General features: G+C 36.4%; 1 protein-coding gene across 2 annotated transcripts in view; it reads left to right on the forward strand.

Moving 5' to 3' along the window:
• drc11 (dynein regulatory complex subunit 11) overlaps window positions 1-25,053 on the forward strand; it is a 174,938-nt gene that overhangs the window by 62,383 nt on the left and 87,502 nt on the right. For both annotated transcript variants that reach the window (XM_087255608.1, NM_001098731.3), the window contains 4 exon segments: window positions 597-695; window positions 9,385-9,452; window positions 9,844-9,926; window positions 15,242-15,349. In XM_087255608.1, coding sequence (XP_087111734.1) covers window positions 597-695; window positions 9,385-9,452; window positions 9,844-9,926; window positions 15,242-15,349 — 358 coding nt within the window.

The raw sequence follows: 25,053 nt of genomic DNA on the forward strand, positions 1-25,053 counted from the left end.
TAGACCCTTTAAGTAAAATGTGTAAGGTACCACCCCCGTGATACCTCTCGTAACTTTATTCCTGACAGCATACTGTTAAAAAATCTGTAAAATTCACAAAGGAAAATCTGGCAGCTGCGGTTACATATATACAATATATATATATATATATATATATATATATATATATATATATATATATATATATATATATATATATATATATATATAATACAATGTATATATATATATATATATATATATATATATATATATATATATATATATATATATATATATATATATATATATATATATACAATGAGGCAAAGGAGCTCAGAGTTCAGACCAGAGCTGTCAACAGGGGGAATCTAGATGCCTGTGATGTAGTGGTTCCAGTAAACTCATCTTTAACCTGTCAATAGTATGAGAAGTGTGGCCCTCAGCTTCATTATTTTGTGCAGGACCCTCATGAATTCAGGCCCTAGTTGGAAGTAAAGAATTCAGCACTCTCTCTGCACTACATCTTATGAAACTCTATAAAAATAAAACACATCAGCTCTTTTACTTCCCTTGTGGCCTAATTCATTTTACTAAATTTTTTCTCTGTGTTTCAGGTGGATGAACTGATGAGGCAGGAACTAAAGAACCTTAAGCTGGTGGTGGACAGAGACAAGGGCAAGAAAAAGAAAAAAGTCAAGAAAAGTAGTAAAAAGGTAAATGATGAAGTGTTTTTCTTAAAAAAAAGTGACAGTGTGCAGATGCTCAGCTCTCAGGTTGTAGATGGTTACTGGTCAGCAAACTCCTGTAATGTGTCTTTTAGCCTGGATGGATTAGTTCTTGAGATGTACTCTCTGTTTATGCACCTTGTGTGAGGGGGCCTTGGGGTCATACAGTGATCTGCCCTCATGACCAGGAATGTGGGCTGGACAGAGAATTAGTAAAGGTGTCTTGCCCTCGTCAGCCTGTGTTTTGATAGGGCCTCTTTTTCCCACCTTCTCTACCACACACACACACACACACACACACACACACACACACTAGTGGACATGATGCCTGACATGAGTAAAATAAATGTACATAGAGACAAGTTAACCCATAACCCATAACCACAAACACTGTGGCATTTTAAAAAGCTTTCCATAAATAAATCTTGTATCAGAGATCCAGCAAGGGTTTGTCAGTGGTGGATCTTCATAGGGCATGTCTGATGCTTGCTTAGCAACAACAGATGCGACAGAAGCTTGATCTTAGAAACATGTTCATAGCTGGATAGCTTAAATAGATAGTTCAACCAAAATTGAAAATTCTGTCACCGTTTACCCAACCTTTATTTGTCAAAAACCTATTTGAGTCAATATTTTGATGGAATGATGGAAACCTGTAATCATTGATTTCAATAATATGTGTTTTTTACAGTATATGGAAGTCAATGGTTACAAAATTCCAACATTTTTCAAAATATGGTTAGGAAAAAAAAGGACACTCAATAAAGGTATGGAACAATTTGAAGGTGAGTAAATTTTCATTTTTGTGCAAATAAAATCAAATATTTGGGTTTAATTTTATTATGGCCTTTGCAGTTTTTGTTTTTCAACAAAACTAGTGTGGGGTGGTACAGTGGCTCAGCGGTAAGCACTGTTGCCTCACAGCAAGATGGTCGCTGGTTTAAGTTTCGGCTAGGCCAATGGCATTTCTGTGTAGAGTTTGCATGTTTTCCCCATGTTTGCGTGGGTTCCCACCAGGTGCTCTGGTTTCCCCCACAGTCCAAAGACGCTACAGTTGAATTAAAAACACTAAGGGAGTACTCACACTTTGTACAGTTGCCTTGAATCATGCTGAAGCATGCTTGTCCGAGCCTGAGCACGCTTACATCATCGATGATGCACTGTTCAGTTTAACATAAGAGAAGCGCTCTCGCTCAGCACCATTGACTTTGCTTTAGTTATATCGTTTTAGTTGTTTGATATGCAGTGACACGCAGTCAAATATTTTGCTAAACAGATCACCCACTTTTGACGCTCATAAATTGTCATAAAGTCCTCATGCTGCATGTATTATGAGGGTTGCTGAAGGTGCAGCTGACATGCTGTGAGAGGTTTGCGTCTTTAATAAACTACGACATTTTGCGTTCATTAAACAGTAAGAATAATTTATAAATCTAAATGAAACAGTCCCTTAAAAGTCACGTCTTGTCTTCAGTTTCAGGCTCAGGCGTGCTTTGCACTCACAATACAGGCATACTGCATTTGAGCCCAAGTGAACCGCGTTCTGACACATGTCTTTCAACTGGAACAGGGCCGGCCAACTTAACCACACCTGAGACCGATTCAGAGCACTCACACTTCTCAAACGAACTGGGAAACATGCCTGGGCACGGTTTAAATAGCATAGTGTGAGTGCACCCTAAATTGTCCATAGTGTATGAGTGTGTGTGTGTGAATGAGTGTTTATGGGTGTTTCCCAGTACTGGCATAGGCTGCATAAAACATATGCTGGAATAGTTGGCAGTTCATTCCACTGTGGTGACCTCTGAAATAGAGACTAATGCCAAGTTCAGACTGCATGATTTTAACCACGATTTTGACTCGCCAACAGATTTTGAGAAATCGCTATCAAATACCTGAAATCACAGGCTAATTGCTGCTGGTTCACTTGAGTAACAATCACACAGCGTGAACTATCAAAGATGCGATCTGAGAGAATCGCTCATTAGTCGCTGGTGCAAAATATCTGGACCTGTCGGTGATTCAAAATCATGCCATGTGAAATGTGTTCTTTTTGAAAATAACATCGGCGACCACCTACAGCCTATGACATTTACATTTACATTTAGTCATTTAGCAGACGCTTTTATCCAAAGCGACTTACAAATGAGGACAAGGAAGCAACTTACACAACTATAAGAGCAACAATGAATAAGTGCTATAGGCAAGTTTCAGGTCTGTAAAGTCTAAGAAGGAAAGTATTAGTACTTTTTTTTTTTTTTGGGGTACAGTTAGTGTGATATCCAGAGAGGCAATTGCAGATTAGGAAGTGAAGTGGAGACTAAATAGTTGAGTTTTTAGTCGTTTCTTGAAAATAGCGAGTGACTCTGCTGTTCTGATGCAGTTAGGGAGTTCATTCCACCAACTGGGCAGATTGAACGTGGGCGTTCGCGAAAGTGATTTCTTCCCTCTTTGGGAAGGAACCACAAGGCGACGTTCGTTCACAGAACCCAAGTTTCTGGAGGGCACATAGATCTGCAGAAGTGAGAGCAGATAAGAAGGAGCAAGGCCAGAAGTCACTTTGTAGGCAAACATCAGAGCTTTGAATTTGATGCGAGCAGCAACTGGCAGCCAGTGCAAACGGACTAGCAGCAGAGTGACATGTGCTCGTTTAGGTTCATTGAAGACCACTCTTGCTGCTGCGTTCTGGAGCAGCTGAAAAGGCTTGATAGAGTTAGCTGGAAGCCCAGCTAGTAGAGAGTTGCAGTAATCCAGTTTGAAGAGAACAAGAGCTTGAACAAGGAGTTGAGCTATGAGAGAGCAGCATCCAATAGTGTGGGTATCTGCAGTATCTATCAGACATGGGTATCAGAAGTTAAAAAGGCTTTTTCTCAGCCTATTTGGACCCAAGAAATGGAGGGGAAACTAGTGGAAATTTGGCAGCAGTACCCGTGTCTGATTGATGTGTCATCTGAGCAATATCACAACCGCGTCGAATAAGAAAAAAGTTGAGGAGAAATTGCTAATTCTCTTCAAAAGCCAGGTGAGCATACATTTTCTGCTCCACTAAAGACTTCTTTCTCATTATGTAAATAATAACAAAAGATATACTCCATGACCTCGCGTTGTTTCCATGTTACTTCTCCCGTGTGTTTGGTTGTGAGAGATAGAGTGTGTTTGTAGTTTACAGACTGAGACAAAGTTGTCAGCAAGTCTCTTTTTGTAAAGTCGTGCAGTGTGAAACCCCGTCGTCGATCTATCTTGAAGTGTGAACACAGTCGTGACAAAACGCTACCCTAGAAAGTCACGCATTGTGAAAACATCTGTGACGCAAAAACTTTGAAAATCATGCTATCTGAACTCACCATTTAAGGGGGAAAAAAAATAAATGAATGACAAACTACAGTGAAGTTGTACTTATTTCTCTGAGATTTCTTTCACTGCACATACAGATTTAAAATACACATCTAAACGTGTTTAAAATTTAATGTTAGTTTGGATTTGTACACACTACATGATTTCTTTATGAATATGTTTGTCACTACCTGCATTTTCAAGGAATTAATTTGGTTGCCATGAAGTTCTCACTCACTTAAATTACTGACCTTTGTGTTTACAATAGTGCGAGCACAAAAATCGATCGAACAATTAGATTTAGATGCAGTTTGACCATTGTTCACAATCTTTTTTAGACTTTTACCTTTTCACATTTTTTAACAAATATCTTTTTATGCAGGAAACTATTCTACTCTTTTTTTCCCAGCAATCAGTTGCTATTATCTCTTTTGAAAACAACACACAGAGAAAAAGACCTCACTGCATGCCTGCACAAGAACTAGAATTCATTTTTGGCATTTTTGGCACCCTGCTTGAGTTGTTTTACACTGAGAGGTTTTGACAGCTAAATCGGTCACAGACGCTGTCTGTCTAACGCGTGTAATTTATACACAAAGATGTTTCACCATTAATCATTCTGCAAATGCAGGCACATGCAAACCCTATTCAGCTCTACTGGCATGAGACTAAATTCCAGTTGCTAATTCGGTTTTGCACAGTGACCTTTGCTGGAATATTCAGGTATGAATTTTAGAACTCTTGCCATTTGGGTACATCACATCAAGCATTATGCAACAGGGAGGGTTTGTTTGTAATGTGAACATTTAACACACAGGGTTTACTAATGCTAGCAGGAGTTTGCCTCGTTTATTATATAAGTCCTGTCATAAGTGTTTTTCAGGGAGAAGCTAGTGCTCTTTCCAATCGCAGGGTGTTTCCTGATCCTAAAATCACTGACTAACAAACTCAGCTGCCAAGAAATGATCTGAGATTCTCCATCAAAATATTTTGGGGAATCACAGCACAGCCAGTCCAGTACATTTCTGAGAAAATCTCTTCCTCAGCGGACAAATATTTATAACGGTATAACTACTGCTGCTAGTCTGGTTCAATTGTGGTTTGGAAAAGCCCTACATTTTCAGGTTTCAGGGTGTCTCCAGCAGGGTGAATAAGAACAGTTGTATTGAAAGTTCACTCTGGATAATCAAGAAAACACATATACACACGTGCAGGCTGTCTCTTGCTGACATACTGTTTGTTTACATCAGGTTACCAGATGTTTTTTTTTTAAATATATACATTTTTGATTCAAGCACATATGCCACACATATGTTATTTTACCATATTTCATACACACAAAATAGTTAAATGAATAAAGGTATGTGTATATGCGCTGTAAAAATAAAAGTGTTGAAATATGTACTCAGAAATTGCTAATAAATTTTAGAAATAATTACACAGAATTAGCAAGTAATGTATTGAATTAAAGGTCCAAAAATTGAAAGATTTTTTTTATGCAACATACATATAAAACTCTTTTTTTTAATAAAAAACAACATTCCTCTGAGATTTTAAACTATTTTGACATCACACAGTTGATTCAGATTCTCCTCTGACCTCAACAACATTTTCACCCACAGACCTGTCACTCACTGGCCATTTTCTAATTTTTTTTTAACTTCCTCTGTTAACCTTAAAGGTGGTTGTGCATGAAATAGTTAGTCATTAGTTTCTGAAATATTCGGCCTGTGTTGCAATCGCAACAAAGTCACATTCAAAGTCATGTAACACTTTCTATGTCACTGTGATGCTAAGTTTTAACTTCAGCTAACTATCTTCATCATGTCTCTATACTTAAAAGGTTGAAGCTACCACAATATGTTTGGTTGACATTTGTGTTTGGTGGCTGGTGAATATATAAGTAACACTTTACTTAAAGGGATGTTCATAAGACTGTCATGAAAATCTTTATAGTCATGACATGACACGTTATGAATATGAATGAGATTTTATCCAGTGTCATACACTCAGTTAAGACATTTTAAATGCAAAGATTACATCGTTTGTTATGACAACTTGACATAAATACATCCAAGCCTGTTTTTGTCATTGTTATGACAACTTACCAGTACTTAACAGACAACAAATTTGTTTGTCATAAATCTTTCATAAACATGATTGTCATAAAGCCATTATAAATGTCATGAATTTTATAGCACCGTCATTAATAATTTTTTTAAGCTTAACTACAGTGGTAAAAGCTAAATTTGTCATTAAAAATGTCTAAATATTATAAATATTATAAATATTAAATATTAATGACGCTGTTTTGACACTTTGAGACATGAGACATTTTAATTACAAATCCCGTTTGTTCCACTGAAAACGTGATTAGAATAATAATCATGACAATTACAAAGCCTTATAACAACAAGTTTTGTTGTCTTGGTAATGTCAAGTTGTTATGACAAAGATGAAGTCTGGTTGTGATGTATTTGTTTGTCAAGTTGTCATAACAAACAATGTCATCTTGCATTTAAAATTGCTTAACTGACCAAAATTGCACTTAATAAGCTCTTTTTTAATGATTTAGGTGCAAAGTTTAAAGCGCTTTGCACAAAAGCATGTAAGGCATGTCTGAACCCACACTGGCTTATTAAGGACAGAAAAAATGGTTTGTGCCCTGGTGCACAGTCTAATGCTGTGTTCACACCAGACATGACACGCATGGATAAATCGCGCTATTTGCATGTAAATAGATGCGTGAACATTTTCACTCGAGTTTACTCAATTCATTTGCGTGTCAAATCCGCTTCATTCGCACATCAAACTCACTTCACAGTAGAAACAGATTTGCATTATGCGTTGATAAAAACTTGGATGATGGAGGCTTTCAGCGGTGCTTCAGGCTGAGTTGAGCCCAGTTTGATCATCTGTTGCCCCTACTAGCGAAAGCTCCTAATTTGTTAACGCAGCGTGAATGTCCACTGAAGTTCAGATTTTCTAACTTGATAATTTCAAGAGTTCACACTTAGCTGATGACTGATTATAGAGCTTGTTTGGCATGCTGTCCTGGGAGAGAGCCCTGAGCTCATAAGATCCTCGAGTCCGGGGCTCCCTCCTGTTTGCAAGGCGAGAAGGGAGTTTGAGCTCAGGTAGATCTCGAGAACTCCCTAGCTGTAGTAACTAATGAACAGGTAGTGATTGCTCTTAAGAGGTAACTATTTACTTGGAGCATGTCTACGGTGCCAATTTGGATTAGTCAATTAACTTAAGTTGCATGTTTTTGTATGGTGGGAGGAAACCGGGGAACCCGGGGGAAACCCACGTGAGCAAGGGGAGAACGTGTAAACTCTGCACAGAAACGTTGGCTGGCTTGGAGAAGACTAGAACCTAGGACGTTCTTGCTGTGAGGCAACAGTGCTAACCAATGGGCCACCGTGCCACCCATCTAGGTAAGGAAGAAGAGTAGGGGTGGAAGGGGGGATTCTTCAAAATGAAGATGGCTGTTATATGGAACTTAGGGTATTTATAGTGGCTTAGGAATCGTCTGATTGGTGAATCATAAATTGAATAATGCATGGCTAGCTGCAAGCAATCATAAACACGTGATCCTCTCAAAATTAGTTTATAAATAAACTTCACTTCGCGTGAAACGCGCAATAAGCACGTCAATTACGCAAAACACTCCACTCACGGCGCTTTATTCACGCAAAACGCGGTATTCGCACCGCCTCATTCACGCGTATTTTGCCGCAGGATGTCTATTCGTGTCTCAGCATTGACTTAACATGTAAATCACTTGCGCTTCATGCTTTTTCGCTTCTGGTGTGAACGCAGCATAACAGGATTTTGCTTATTCTCTTAATGAGTCAGCTGCGTTGCGACATGGTGCATTTTAAATGGCGGACTTTATAAGTGGAAAAACCGAATGCTTCACTTGCAAGAAAGAACTTAAACAGACCATCTGCAGCATGAGGATAAAGAATGAGCTTCCTCCATTCACCATCTCTTTACTTTCTCTTTACTGTACCTTACTCATTACTTTACTCCTTTACTTTTGTGGATAAGTAAACAGTGTTGTATGTACTCCACTGAAGACATCCATTATCCTACATATTTAATAAAAGATCTGTTCCAAAAATATTTCTAAAATCAGTTCTAATTTCCAGCAAATTAATAAATGAACAATAATAACAAAGTGTGGTCATGTCCAAACACATCCTATTCTAATGCCCTATATGCTGATGCAGACGTCTCTAAAACCCAACAGGTAGATAAATCTAAACTTTTTAAAATTAAAACAAATATAAATATGTATGTATACTGCTAATAATAATAATAATAACATTATAATAAAAAATGCAAATTGTCATGGATAAAGTAAAAAAAAAACCGAGATGAAGGCATGAAGTAGTATTTTTTTTTTATATATTTATGTAGTAAATAATAATTTTGTAACATTTTAATCCTTTAGTATTTTTCATATGTAAAGATATGTGTGCATTGCTTTACATTCTGTGTGTATTGAGCGTTTGAACCTGCATAGGTGCTCTGCCCTAGACTTTAGAGCAGGTTTTATTTGGTCAATGGTGAGTTCTTTTTCAATTTCTCAAAAGAGAAGGCACCAACAATGCGCAATGCGCCTTAACACAACTCTTTTTTAGACCAGCATACCCATGAGTCCACAAAGTAGTGTAAATGTATTTGCTATGTAAAAAAATGCGGTGCGAAACATGAAAATTAGGGTTGCGCTGGTCTGAAAATTAGCAACAAATCGTGCCAAACATGTCTTGCGCCGTATTGCACTGGGTGTATGATAGGGCCCAATAACTTAATAATGTCATAGTCATGTATAAAAATTGATTCATGGCATGTCATGTTAATATTATAAAGGTTTCATGACAGTCTTATTGTCTGTAGTGTATGTGTGTGAATGTGTATGGGTGTTTACCAGTGATGGATTGCAGCTGAAAGGGCATCGTCTAAGTAAAACAAATGTTTTTAAAAAAGTTAGTTTTTTAAATCAGTATAGTTGACATTTATAAGCTGTCAATTGATGCACACTTCTGTTATTAAACCTTTTTTTTTGTACTGTCAGAAGATTATACAGTATATACTGAAACAGATATGCTTTATATTAAAAGAAGAAATATACATCTTTTACAGTCTGACACTAATCTAAGCACACTTTGATTAGAGTTAAGACTTATTCCATTCTTATTTAATACAGTCCAGAAACAAAAACATAATATCCAAACTGTTTTATGACACATACTTTACCACCCCTGTCATTCCTGATTCAGAATTACTTTCTTACGTGATTGTTATCATAACTAAAAACACATTTTCTTTGCTTCAGAAAAAGAAGAAAGGGCGGAAGACTGGAAAGAAGAAGAAAAAGAAAGAGAAAGACCTCACAGCTGACAGGTTTGTACAACTAAACCAGTGGAAAATACAAAGTCTGTTTCACAAGAATATATAATACCATAGTTCAATCATTGCTAAAATAAATTTGACCTTTGCCACTGTGACCGAGAGATGTAAATCACGTGTTAAGACACCGGAACACTGTGGGATTTCGGCAATAGAGGGATTGTGCTTCTGGAAAGTGCTCGAGTGTTATTGTGAATGTCAGAGTTTGGAGCTCACAGGGTGACTGGCGGACATCCATGTGGAACGCAAGAATTCATGGCTGGCTTTGAACACTGTGATGTAATGGAGGGTTGCGTCAGATACGCTGCATGACTGATCAGTTTGCAATGCTCTTTCTGTTTTTCTCTCTATTAAACTGTCTCTATTTTTTGTCTTCCCTATATAGGACCATAGAATCTCTATATGAGGAACTTGTCCTGGAAGGCATCATAATCAGGCCAATGAATGTCAAGCTGTCAGATTACATAGGTAAAAAACAAACACTTTTACTACTGAGACAAGTCACTAGTATCCCCTTTAAAAGTGTCAGTGAGTGAACTCTGCTTTAATACTTGAACTAAGCATTTTATATTTGTGTTTTTTCAGATGTATCACAGTTATATTTTTGTTTAAATGGTGTACATATTTGACAGCACTTTAAAAAAATCTGTATAATTTAAAATAAAAAATCTGCTTAAACAATGTTAATAATAATCAATCCAGGCTCATTCTAAAAACGTACCGCTATATACATATCTGGAGAGTGCCAAATACGTTCCAGAAGCTACGTTTTTTGCAGTTTTTATTTCCGTGAATCCACTAGAGGCCACTGTGTACACTTTGTCAGATCTCCTCGCATAAATCCACCAGAGGCTGCTGTCGACTGAATGACAGAGCGATCGATTGACCCACCCTCCTTTCCTAATCCCAATTATTAGTGTTTTCAAAAGCACCGATTGACCCAAACCACCCGCTTCCAAAAAACCCAGCCAACGTTTTTAAAAAGCAGTCCAGAAAAGAAAGCCCTCGCCTGATTTTTACCACGTTTTCATGCTTTACCACATTCTCACCTTCTTATTTGCTTGTTTATTTTTTGGCTTCTGTTTTTGTCGTACCTGCTTTGGAATCGTTCTTCCCCAGACTCAAACCCTGTCGTTGTGATCAACACCTCTCTGCATCTCAAGTCTGCCAACGTACATGGCAAGCTAACTAGACAAACTGTTAATAGCGGGAAAACTGTCCATACGGAGGTAAGCCCCGTAGCATTCGTTTTAAAGATGAACTTCAGCCATACGTTCTTCTGCCTACATAAATTGTGATCTCCAGAAATGTTTATAGGGCTACGTTTTCCGAATAAGCCTATGTTGTTTGTAATACACTGACAAAAGCTCTTCTAAAGAGACTTTACAACGAGAAAAGAAACCTATTATTATGTAGAAGGTTCTCTGTGTGATTTATACAACAACTAAATACCATTATTGTAGCACACATGGCACTAAAGTAATGCAATAAAACATTAGTTATCAACATTAGATGTAATATAAAACTCTACTGAACATGACTGATGAAAAAAAAACTAAAAATTACCATGGTAATGTCAACTAAAGAACATAAGTGATGTGTCATAAACAAGTTCACTGTGCGTAGCTTTGCTACAGTACATTCAGAAACCATAGTACCGTACCATATTTGGTACTACTATTTTTGTAGTAAAAGTATGGTAATAAACAGATAGTAATCAATATGACAAAAAAACTTAACTATGCTGCACTAGAATTGTAAAATATGCTTGTTTCAACAAAGGCTCATTCTGAAAATGTTGCTCTATTTATATGTTTCTGAAGATCGCGAATTATGTATGCAGAAGTATATATGGCTGCATTTAATTTTTAAAATGAATGCTACGGGCAGTAAGACGTCGTTCCTTTTCGCGCTTACCAGCTGACCGCTTACCTCCATATGGACGGTTTTCTTGCTGTTACCAGTTTGTCCAGCTAGCTTGGCATGTACGTCGGCGGGTTAACATACTATTGATTGGGTTTAGGTAAGGAGGAGGGTGGGTCAGTCGATTGGTCAGTCAGTCAGTCATTCAGTCAGTCTAATAGTCAGTCAACAGTGGCGTCTGTAGGATTTATGTGAAGAGAGCAAACGTGAATAGCACTTGTAAAAGAAATTAATAAGCTCAAAAATAGTACACAGCGGCCTCTGGTCGATTTGAGAAAACACAAACTGCAAAAAAAACGTTGGGACGTATTTCGCGAGAGCAGTTGTGAATAGCACTTGTAAAAGAAATTAATAAGCTCAAAAATAGTACACAGCAGCCTCTGGTTGATTTGAGAACAAACAAACTCCAAAAAAAAAACGTAGCTCCTGGGACGTATTTGGCAGTCCCCAGAAATGTGTATGGAGGTATGTTTTCAGAATGAGCCTGGGTTGGTTTGTTCATGTGTTTTTAGTACTGCTTACCATTTGTACAGCCAAAGTTTTACAACAAATCTATATTTTTACTTTTTTCACATTTTAATAATTTTGTATTTTTACAGAAGTCTAGCATTTGTTGAAATAGTAGTAGAATTGGCCAAAACGTACAGTCCACTCTGCCAGCAGTACCAGATAATACTTGATCTTACTTTGGCAGTGGACATTGAAGGCCCCTTCACAATCATTCTCTCTCTCAGTTTCTTGGCAGGGTGTAATGCCACATTGAAAACAGAGACTCTTGTCCCAGTTCAATTGCTGGGGTCACAATTTTGGCCTCCAAACTGCATCTGAAGTCATTTGTTTACTAAACATTTCAGGGTTCCAGCTGATCATTCTTGGAATTAATTTGTACAGCTTAATCTGATAAAGTCCAGTCTCAGAGCTGTAGTCTTGATTTCAATATGTAAGGCTAAAACATACTTTGCTTTTTTATGTAGCTTATGCTCACATTTGTACACAAAGCATATCAAAATTTAAACATAACAGACATAACATAGCAGAGGATGCCTTACCAAATTCAAGACCTCTGTCTCTACAGCCTACATTTTTGGGAATTGAAAAAAAAACATTGCTCCGAGTCATGTCATTGCACATTTCAGATAAAAAAATATAAGAGGGCACTGTCTAAATTTAAACGAATCTAACAGATGTTACTTAGTGTATGTTTTGCTGTATATTTAAGATACGCATCCTTCTTGTACACATCATCACATAGCAAACCACCCACCTAAATCATTCCCTAAACTCAGGCAGTAGTGTTTTCAAGCAAACGCTACAGAAAAGTGCACTGTGACCACATAGTTTTACCTTGATTTTGCGTTGCTTTTATGTCTGTTGTGGAATCATGCATCATGTGATTTGAACCTGAGCACTCAATATTCAGTATATACAAAGTGAGCTACTGAGCAAACTACTCACATCCGTAAAGTTGTGCATTTAGAGATAAATAGATGAGGCAAATGCATTTGATTATTAATCATAGAAACTGTTATGTTGTTATGTTGTTTATTTAGTGTTGTACAAATAACTGCACAAAAAAACATATTAATCATCAATAATGTCCCCATAAACATCATTAAAATGAAAAGGAACCTAAGGTGTTGGTGTAATACTGCCCCGAAGCATACATTTGAACTGAAAACCGCAGTCAAATGTATGTTGAAGTACGTTTTGCCTTTTTTATGAAAATGTAGGCTGAAGCACATATTGTAAATTGAGCCTGTGTTGCAAGTGGACTATAGTTAATAAAACAAAAAAGCAGAATAAGATGTCATTAATTGAGCCAAGATGTATTAATCAATTACTCTCACTAAGCATAAGCTCCTATTGTTTTTGGCATCTTCAGTAGTTTGCTATTCTTGTTCCACCTCCCCCAGATCTGGCCGCTGTAACCACCATATGGATAAGCAAATTGAGTTTAAAAACAATAAGCGTAAGCTCCTCAAACAATGCATATGCAGTTACAAAACCAGTAGTGTGATTTCACCAAGCAGGACATTTAGGCTTACAGTTAGGATTGGCAAAATTATACCAACGCATCAGGTGTGATTTTGTTAAGTAGGATGCGGGCTATGTAGAATTAGCATTTATGTTGACCTTGGAATCAGCATGATCATTTCTGTTCAAAAATGTAATTCATACCTAATCTGTACTGCTAAACCGATCCCTAACCCTACATAATTCCCAAAATTAGAGGGAGATTTATAGTTGGATAACATTGATATAGCCTTAACTTATACTGTACACTTATCTTCTAAATGCGACTGGCTGATTGGACAACTTTAATGTTGATCCAGGTACAAACCCTACTCTAACTGACAAAAGTCTTGGCGTCGATCCCAGTTGTAAGAGCAAAAAATAATAACTTGACTTCTTGTTGATCATTTGGGAAAGTGGCAGAAGGTAGATTTTTGAGATGAATCATCTGTTGAACTTCATCCCAGTCATCACAAATACTGCAGAAGACCTATTAGAACCCGCATAGACCCAAGATTCAGAATCAGTCAAGTTTGGTGGATGAAAAATCATGGTTTGGGGTTACATTCAGTATAAAGATGTGCAAGAGATCTGCAGAGTGGATGGCAGCATCAACAGCCTGAGATATCAAGACATTTGTGCTGCCCATGATATTACAAATCACAGGAGAGGGCAAATTCTTTAGCAGGTTAGCGCTGCTTCTCATACTTCAGCCTCCACATCAAAGTTCCTAAAAGCACAGAAGGTCAAGGTGCTCCAGGATTGGCCAGCCCAGTCACCAGATATGAACATTATTGAGGATGAAGGAAGGATGAAGGAATGAGGCATTGAAGGTGAATTCAAATAATCTTGATGAACTCTGAGAGTCCTGCAAGAAAGCTTTCTTTGCCATTCCAGATGACTTTATTAATAAGTCATTTGAGTCATTGCAGAGATGTATGGATGCAATCCTCTAACCATCCTCAAACACAATATTGACTCTTTTTCCACTGTGCCATAACTTTATATTTTATACTGTACATTATTTTTATTAAGCGACAAGACTTTTGTCTAAGCAAAGTCAGACCCTTACCGTCCTAATTAAATAATTAATTATTAAGGCATGATCATATTTTATTTTGGTCAAATAAGCGTAATCTAGAGGCCTTTGCCTTTCATATAAGCCACTTTTCATAGCAAATGAGCAACCAGAAGTCAAGCTAATTGTTGTTTCTTAAACTTGTATAGGCGACAAGACTTTTGTCATGTAGTGTCCTTTGTGAAATCACCCTTACCACATTCATACACGCATACTATTCTGGTGAAGACATTTGCACCATTTTTGCATGTTGCCAGTTGTTATATCTTACACTCACAGTGTAATCAGAGAGTTACAACAGGCCATCTAGCACTTGTAAATTATGTTTTATGATAAATGCATTACTCAGATTGGTTTTACTACTTGAGCGCAGACACATGCACAGTGCTGAATCACATGCCTGTCAACGATAGTGTATCGAAATGGATTTTATGAATCATCAGTTGTTAAGCATAGTTGTTGAGCATAGCAACCTAGTGTTGCTCTAAAATGGCACAAAATATGAAGCCAATGGCAAAGTTTTCATTTCAGTTTATTCTGTTCTTTCTGGGAACAGGGTGTGTCGCTTAAAGTATAGAAACCACATTGACTTCTATGTGTCGGAACAACTTTGTTACTCTGACATGTTTGTTTTTTTTTAACATTCCTTGGAAACCAGGGTCGCAATGGGGACGTGACGCAATGCTGGCAAGCAGCCATAACTTTCTGATGTTTGATAACATACAGTATATAAAGCTGTCTGGCATGTGTTTTTTCCTTGTGTCTCTAGGTGAATACAGCTACCTGGGCACAACACTACGCCAAGCAGATATTGAGCCTATGCCATCTCTCTCTGACGTCAGACAGCTCATCGCACTTTATGGCATCCTGCCTCTGGGTGAGTGTAACCAGCTCTGACTAGTTAGACCTAGTCAGCTCTGCTCCCCTCTACTTAAGTCATCTTATAAATGTTCAAAAACATCTGGACACTGTCTGTTACTACTGTGGTGATATCACTGCTGTGGTGGTTTAAAAAAAAAAAAAAAGGTTTTACCCCTCATTATGCAATCAGAATCTGTATTTTTTCCATGTTGGATGTATTTGGACACAGTGGAGAATCTGTAACAGAGCTAACTATAAAAGAGCCATGAGTAAGGCCAGACAGAATCTGTGGACATTTTTTGCTATTTCTGCAAAGAATTTTGTAAAAAAAAATTTGCAGATTTATGTGAAATGACTTTGGGTGCATCATAACTAAAAGCTTAATATATTGAATAAAAACTAATCCATCTAGAGGCACTTATTTGGTAAGCAAAACAAGTCTCTCATACAACAGATCTACTACAATGCAGAAAATATTACTTAACAAACTGTATTGTAAATAAATCTAATGAGTACTTTCATATTTGTCAGTAATATTACTGAAATTAAGTTAAAAACTGAATAGATATAAATTTACACACATTTACACAAGTAAATAAAAGACTAAATGATGGGCTAAAGATCTGCAGAAATCTGCGGATTTCCACGCACATACTTTTACATGAGTATGATTTTTCAGGACTCTGTTCAAAACTGCTGAGAGATTATATTACCATTTATATATACATTAGCATCCAAAATTCTTTTCCACTTGCTCCATAAAATAGCCCCTTTGTGTTTAGTTTTTTTTTGTTTTAAAGAGAAAGTACGGGTTTCCATCTCGCATATTTCTATAACAATTGCTTTCAATCTTCTAAAGTGAGAGGGGTTGACAGAAGCTATATACTTAGCTGCAACAAGAAGTATTCTCCTGAAATATGTTTCTCTAGCCTCATGCAACTCAAAAATACCCAAGTATAACACTGAAAACTGAAACTCGATCTCGATCTTCAATTTGACCTCCAATGTCTTGTGTCTTTGTAAAATAGGTGTATAATTGGACATGCCCAGAATACATGATTGTGATTTGCCAATTCATAATGGTCTTCCTATTTTATTGTGGCAGGAGTTATAAAGAAACAATGTTCTTCCAGGCAAATAGTCTCAATTGGTGTGAGCCTGTAGTTTACCATTGGGAATTACATGTTTCTAACTAATTCTCTTCTTTTATACTACTATTTCCTATTTTGCAGATTAAAACATTATTATGATACTAAAAGAGTGTAATATTTAGGAATAAGGAATTTAAGAATTTCAAAAATAATACTTAAAGGGGTGGTCCAGAGTGTATTTTTAAGGCTTGGTTGTGTTTATAAGATGTAAAACAATGTGTGCTCATGCTTAATTTTTTAGAAAATCATATAATTTTTTCATATATCTCCTGAAAACAAACACGTTTAAGATATATAACATGAAAATAAATGTAATATTTCCTAGTTCCTCTAAAAAGCTCACCCTCAAGAGTCTCTGATTTGTCAGCTAACATAATGTGTTGTGATTCGTGGATTGGCTTTTACACTGTGTAAATACTGTGGGTCAGAGTAGTTAGTCATATCAGTTTGACCCTGAATCAGACAGAAAATGACACAAAGAACACAGCTAAACCCCACACCTGCTCTCTAATATAAAATCAGACGAGTGTCTTTTACATGCAGTATATTCAGAATAAGCATGTGCAAGTAATATGAAATGTTCACATATCTTTTGCAAGTTCATTATTTGAGATGTAGAACACAATAAAAGCATCCACATAGAAAGACACTGCAGCACATGTGAAGATTGTGGGTGTTTGCAGGGGTTTGACAGATAAACATGAATTTGTAGCTAAATTTTTAACGGTGCCAAACAGCATTTCCCGTTGTTTACATCATTGTTTACGTTTTTAGCTTTCTCTACTATAACATTACAGCACCGCTGGCCACGCCCCTTTTGCTGCATGGGCTGTATGCGCATAACCTGAAGGGTTTGTGATCGCATAAGCCCTGATGTATTTTTTTGTAGCACCCAAGCTTCTTTCACTGTAGGCTTTGCTAAACTAACTCTGTAAAAGCCAATGCCCCCCTTTGCATTGAACTTTGAGCGTATTACATTCAGTGATGTTGTTTATGTTCACATTACATCTACAATACACATCAACTAAAGTTTGAAATGTAATATTATAGTGGATCACCCCTTTAAAAAAAAAACTGTCCAAACTGAAGCTTACAACTTTATAGATAACACTTTATTTTAATGGTCCATTTGACTCTTAATATCTGTTGATATTGCTCCTTTATGAGACATTTACTAACTATAAGAAACTTTGCAAGAACATGTCAATTTACACTAACCCCAACATAACATACTACTTATAATTTAATAAGAATTAGATAGCATGTACATGCAATGTAACTTAAAACAAACAGACCATCAAAATAAAGTGTGACCTTCTTAAAATACAGCCTAATTGATATTTTACATCAATATTTTTTTTAAATAGTAACATGAACTATTTACACTTCAGTAATTAAGTATTTATTTTGCACTTTCTAAAATAAATACATTTATAATTTTTGTCAGCCTTTTTAAACACACTGAAGGACCAAATAGTTTCATAAAAGTTCATTCAAAGTTATAATGATCAACAACTTTTAAAAACACTACCATTCCACTTGCAACAATTATTTTGGTAACAGCACTGTTAGACCCACATATGCCTGTCTGTGTGTATGTGTGTGTGCACGCTTGTCACTGACGGTAATAGAGTGCACCCTGTCTGCCCTTCTGAACTGTACTTGACCCAGCTAAGCAGCTCGTGGTCTTTTGTAACTTTCTCTGTAGCGAATGCTTCATTGCCATAGAGATGTCTGGTGTCTTGTATCACAATATCAACACCAGCATTCACTCCATCCACTCACATCTCATTCAATAACCCAGCCTGCACTGAATAGTACCATACAGTACAAATGCTGCCTGGTGGGCTGTAACCTTAACAACACTTCGCAGGGAGAGTTGGACTGTCCCTCAGTGATCTGCGGCTCTAGGCACATATACAGGGCTCAGCTAAAACACAAAAGACTGCTCCATCAGACAGCAAGCAAAACTATCACTCTCAGGAGTCGGGACGTCTGTGTCCCTCAGGACGTCTGTGTGCAGGGAGTGTCATGTCTCTCCTGAGGTCTATCATCATGACAGTCCCAGAGGAGAGTAAAAAAGTGTCTACTATGCAAGCGGTGCACTAGATTGGTCCTGATACAAAAGAGAAAATGCCAAAAATATTATTATTATTATTATTATTATTATTATTATTATTTATGTTAGATTATTACTTTTTTATATAAAAACTAATATAATTCTTATATATATAAATATATATATATATATATATATATATATATATATATATATATATATATATATATATATATATATATATATATATATATATATATATATTCAAAGGGATATCACCCAAATATTTAAATTCTGTCATCATTTACTCTTCCTTCCTTTCTTTTCTAAACCTGTTTAAGTTTCTTTTATCTGTTGAAAACAAAAGATATTTTGAAGAATGTTGAAAACTTGTAACCACTGACTTACATACTTATTTTCCAGCTTTCCTTATAATATCTTCTTTGTGTTCAACTGAGGTTTATAACAACCAATTGAGGGTGAGTAAATAGTGATCAGACATGGGGTTAACGCATTCCACAGTAACGTGTTACTGTATTCTAATTACATTTTTGGGGAACACAGCAATGTAACAAATTACATTTTAAACTTATGTAATGATTACAGTTACTTGCGTTAAGTTACAAACATAGTTTTTAGAAGAAAAAATGCTTCTTTTAAATCACGTTTTCTGCTGCCACATCAGTTAATAAGCATGCGCTTTTAAATAGCTGGAGAACGTGCTGCTGCTGTCGAGAGTGGTTCTTTCAAGTGGAAATACAAACTTTACTTTCATTTCATTGAGCATAACAGCAAAAATATTGCTGTGAAATGCAGTCATTGTCTAGTCTCCAAATAAATTTATACTGCTTTGAACTCAACTTGTTCAAGCACTTGAATAGAAAGCATTCTATGACAATACTTGTCACCAAGAAGAACACCGGGGTCCAAAAACTATGCGGCCCAACTCAGCCTAAACGGGCTAAATTGAATTTGTGCTCAGGATCAGGAGTAAATGTATCTTCTGAATGTGATGAGAAGCAAAGCTGCTTATGGGGTTGTTCACATATTGCGTCTTGTTATTATTCACGCAAGTTTGTTATTTCCAATTGAGGAGCGCATATTAGTTGAAAATTGTTAGTCACGTGACAAGAGCTAACCGATCAGCTACATACTTTGTATGGAATATAAACATTTCGATAGGCTACCTCAGGCAAACACAGAACACCCAAACACTGTTGTGAGTTTTCATGGATGTCAATGATTACAGGTATCCAGGTTTCCTCTAAATGTCTTCTTTTGTGTTAAAAAAAAAAAAGACAGGTTTGGAACAAGTGAATGATGAGAGAATTTGAAGTTTTGGAAGAACACTAGGGGTCCTACAATACGTCCGGCGCTATGAGGCGCAAGGCGTGGCGCAAATGTTGTTTGTTAGTTTCAGCTCAGCTTATTTATGTCTGCCTCGCTGACTTATTACAATTAAGGTGTACAGCAATACCCATATCTTTACAAATGAAAAATAATTTAAGGATTAAATTATTACAAAAATTATTATTTTCTAGCTTACATAAATATAAAAACAACACTTTCATGCCTTCTTCATCTCGGGGGGCTTTTTCAGTTCATTCATAACAATTTGCTTTTGTATAATGTTATTGTTAGTAGCAGTATTATTTATTATATGCATATTTATATTTGTTTTATTAAAAACAAGCTTGGATTTGTGTATGGATTTGTACAGCATGTGTATTTGGATATAACTCAGTTTTTTGACCACACTTCATTATTATTGTTCATTTATTCGTTTTCTGGTAATTAGAATTGAATTTAGAAATAGTTTTGAAACAAACCTTTGTGCTTAACAAACCAAATTAATTATGTATAGGCTAAAATAGAAATCAAAATAGAGCCCTTTAAGTCTTTTGAATACTGTATGTCAAGCCGCTGTGATCAACCCATTTTAATAGTCAATATTAAATTATTGAAAGTTTTAAATGTTTTAAAAGTAACTTCAGAGTAAAGTAATTTGATTACTTTTTACATTAAGTAATTAGTAAAGAGCTGCACGGTGGCGCAGTGGGTAGCACGTTCGCCTCACAGCAAGAAGATTGCTGGGTCAGTTGGCATTTCTATGTGGAGTTTGCATGTTCTTCCTGTGTTCGCGTGGGTCCTGGGTACTCCGGTTTCCCCCACAAGTCCATAGGCATGTGGTACAGGTGAATTGGGTAGGCTAAATTGTCTGTAGTGTATGTATGTGAATGAGTGTGTATGGATGTTTCCCAGTGATGGGTTGCAGCTAGAAGGTCATTCAATGCATAAAACATATGCTGGATAAGTTGGCGGTTCATCAAGCTGTGGCGACCCTAGAATAATTAAGCTACTAAGCCGAAAAGAAAATGAATAATTAAACAATTAGTAATGTAATGAAATCAACTTTCCACTAGTAGTCAGTAATTTGTAATCTATTACTTTTAAAGTAACTTACCCAACACTGATAATGAGTAAATTTTCATTTTTTTTGGTAAACTATATATTTAGGAGCATCACAGTGGTGTGATGGGTAGCAATGGCCTCACAACAAGAAGGTTGCTGATTCGAGCCCCGGCTAGACTAGTTGGTGTTTCTGTGTGGAGTTTGCATGTTCTCCCTGTGTTCACGTGCGTTTCCTCTGGATGCTCCGGTTTCCCCCAAAAGTTCAAAGACATGCTCTATAAGTGAATTGGGTGAGCTAAATTGTCCATAGTGTATGTGTGTGAATGAGTGTGTATTGGTGTTTCCCAGTGATGGGTTGAGGTCAGAAGAGCATCCACTGTTTAAAACTGGATAAGTTGGTGGTTCATTCCGCTGTGGCGACCCTTGATTAAAAAAGGGACTAAGCCAAAGAATAGAATAAATGAATGAACTATATGTTCAATAGAAGATTAAAATACAAATATTTAACAAAAGATTAAAATATTTTTTTTTTTGCATAATGTAAAAGTAATTCAAAATTACATGTTTTTACTCCCCATCTATGTTCGAGACTTCTTTCTGTGAACTGAAGCTTATCAGAGAATAAGGCTGAAATTAAATTATTATATTGTATTCTGTAAAATGATAAAGGTTAGGTAAATACACATTATCTTTAGGAAAACAGCCAGGATGGCTTTAAGAGCATTGTAAAATATACTGCTGTGTTGATTTTGTTTTACATTTAATCAGTTGATGAATTTATTATTTAAGAAAGTCAAAAGGTTTATTACTTTCTATAAACCTATAGGGTCACACTTTATTTTTACAATGCATTTGTTGAATTTAAGTTACATCACATCTACATGCCAACTACTGTAATTCTCATTAGATTATAAGTAAACTGTTAGGGTGTGGTTAGGGTTAGTGTAAGTTGACATGTACTTGCACAGTTTCTTATAGTCAGTTAAATGTCTGTTGAAGGAGCAGTATCAACAGATATTAAGTAGAGTCTACTAATACTCACTAAGACATACATCACAACAAAGAATAAAACAACAGATTGATTATTAGGATAATTATCCTTGAAGTGAAACTAGTTCGGTAAATATATGTTAGCGTAAAAAATGCATATGTATCTTATCGATAAACAGAATGAGAGGAAACATAATCATCACTCATCTTATTCACTTCTTGTTTTGTGTGCTTCTTTTAAAAACATAACCCATGTGCTTTTGATGATTGTTCCATCATTAAGAGTGACTAATACAGTCCTGGCCTGAGGTACTGTAAGTTTCCAAGTGTTCTCGCTGTAGTGATTAAATCATTTAGATCTACCCACTAGTTTCAATTTTGTTCCATTCTTCCTTTTCTTTCTTGATTTTCACTTACCCATCTCTTTAAATATAATCACTTTTAACCATCTAATAGGGTGCAAACTATACAGTAAATTGGGCTTGAGCAGATTAAAGCTGGCAGGAGATATTAGGACAGTGTGAAATAACATGTACAGTAGGCTGTTTGTTACAGCTACTTTGTAAATCACAAGTTTCTCACAGTGTTCCTCATTGTGCTTGTCTGTAAACCGTGTTATACTTCATAAACACTGCAGATATTCTGAGGTCAAATGGACTTCCTTTATAACACAATGGCCCTTTAAACAAGAGCTGTTGGGAGAGATTAGGAAGTGCAATTCAGTTTTGAATAATCATGTTTAAACTGTGGTGGAAAGAAAGTGTACATGCAGATACACATTCATTCATGCTTTAATATACACTTAGTGTGTGCTCCATTCTGCATACTACCAATGTACAACCAAACCATGCACTATACATGTTTTATTAGTGGTGAAGTCCACACCTTTGATAACGATTTGTACAAATTGCCGTGAGAGTGCTGGCAATAATGGGAGTTCTGCTTTCAAAGGAGAACTACATCAAAGCAACTAAAAGTAGTTTAATTGTGTTCTGACACATGAAAAATAGACTAATAGACAGTAGCAAAACTATCTAAACATGTCATAGTTATCACATATTTTTGATTTAGTGGCTAATTCCTATGAATTCGTATGATCTCATTCGTACATTCGTGTGATTTGCTTATCCCCCAATGACGATTGGGTTTAGGGGCTAGGTTGGGTGCCACATCTTTTTAAAATCGTACATTTTTAACATACGAATTAGCCACTAAACTGAAAAAATGCAAAATAATTTTGTTTCCTCGGCTGAGATCCGACTGTCGTAGTATATTTCCATGATCAACTTTACAAATAATATGTCCTTATCAGCTTGCTATTGGTGAAGGTAGGATGCAGCCAGAGAGTATCGAAGTGAGAGTGCTTGACTAGTTATACCAAGATTAAAAAGTGAATGAACATCAGAAGGCTTATTGAAAGAAACACACTAAAATATATCACGTCTTATGTAAAGCATCTTATGTCACTGTGTTTCAAAAAATATAAATGTTAGTTGAATAAAATAAAGCTTGCATTTATACTGTTTAAACATAAACATACATATAAAATACAACATACATATAAAAACAATTTATCCATTCGCCTACTTTTATTTCATTTCTTTAAAATCCTAGTTTATTTGTTTAGACTTATTTGTTAGCAGTTGCAGATCGCCAAAGAACTACTAATCTGCCACTGATATACTACAAACTACAAATTCCAGCATGCACCTCACATACACACACCAGTTTCAGTTCTTTCTCTGATTGCACACACAAGCTCATCATAGAATGATTACATTGACTACATGTTCTGCTTTCATTCTCACTCGCATTACAGATTTCTAGGGATGTAACGGTATTGTAAATACCGTCATACCGCAATATACATTTTTTTCAATATTACCGTAGTCGCATGACTCGGTAAAATTATAGGTCTTCTGAGAAAATTTGCTCAGGCGAATGAAGCGAACGGGAGGTACCGGAAACTACAATTCTCATCAGCCCAGGCTTGCCCATAATCCCTTGCGGTCTGTTGTCGCTACAGATCCAGTAATGCGGAAATGGAGTGTGCTGCTAGAAGCGGGGATCAAAAAGAGCTGGAAAACCCTAAAGCGGGTGTTGTCGCCGCGCGCGTACTGAATAGTGGTGTTGTCGCGCGAGTTCTTATCAGCTGTGTTGTCGCGCGCGTACTGAATAGCGGTGTTGTCGCGCGAGTTCTTATCAGCTGTGTTGTCGCGCGCTTACTGTAAAGCGGGGACGGAGGGTATGTCGCGTCGCGTGGGCACTTTTGATCATTTTGGAGACAATGCGTTACCCACTGCTGGGTTGAAAACGTTACCCACTGCTGTCAACCTGGGCCAAGTCATATCTCTCTTGTCCCAGAAACCTCAGTCCCAAATGAGAGGGTTTTTTTTCTGTTGCAGGGGACATTGTAAATACCCAGAGATACCAGCTTTTACCAGATTATATTTATATGATAATTTTCCTTTAAACCCATCTCTATCTAAGTGAGTGAGTGAGTGATTAAATGTTGAATGTGATGAGTTTTCAACAATACTAAATTGAAACTTTATTTTTTTACATGGTTTAAGGATTTTTTTTTATTAAAATTGAAGTTCCTGTTTCAAAGCTTACAGATAGATGGCTAATTTGTATGTCATTGACACTTTTGGCAATTTTTTGGAGTATTTTCATAAGTTTTGTTTTTTTCTGTAAATGATTCAATAAATACCGTACCGTGACATTTATACCGAGGTTTTACCGTACCGTGAAATTCTGATACCGTTACATCCCTACTGATTTCTTTTTACCTGTAACATTACTAAGCGTTAGCCTAGCCTAGCGATTCTTGCCTTGTTTCTTGTATATCTTGATTGCTGCCTGCTAATTTCTGCCTGTGACCACGATTATGTCATTGCCTGCCTGACTGACTAAGCTGCAAATAAACTGCGTTTGGACCCTCAACTTAGTTGTACCCCGACTCCTATGTTACAGCTGTGGTCTGTGCAATAGATATGAAAAGTTCTAAACCACTGATTACTGTATGTTTTATTGTTTCACTATAAAATGTTAATGTTTAAAATAGAATATAATTTTGATTTGTCTTTGAATTGTCCCACAACATTA

The sequence above is a fragment of the Danio rerio genome, chromosome 6, assembly GCF_052040795.2.
Source record: "Danio rerio strain M-AB ecotype USA chromosome 6, GRCz13ab, whole genome shotgun sequence".
NCBI lineage: Eukaryota > Metazoa > Chordata > Actinopteri > Cypriniformes > Danionidae > Danio > Danio rerio.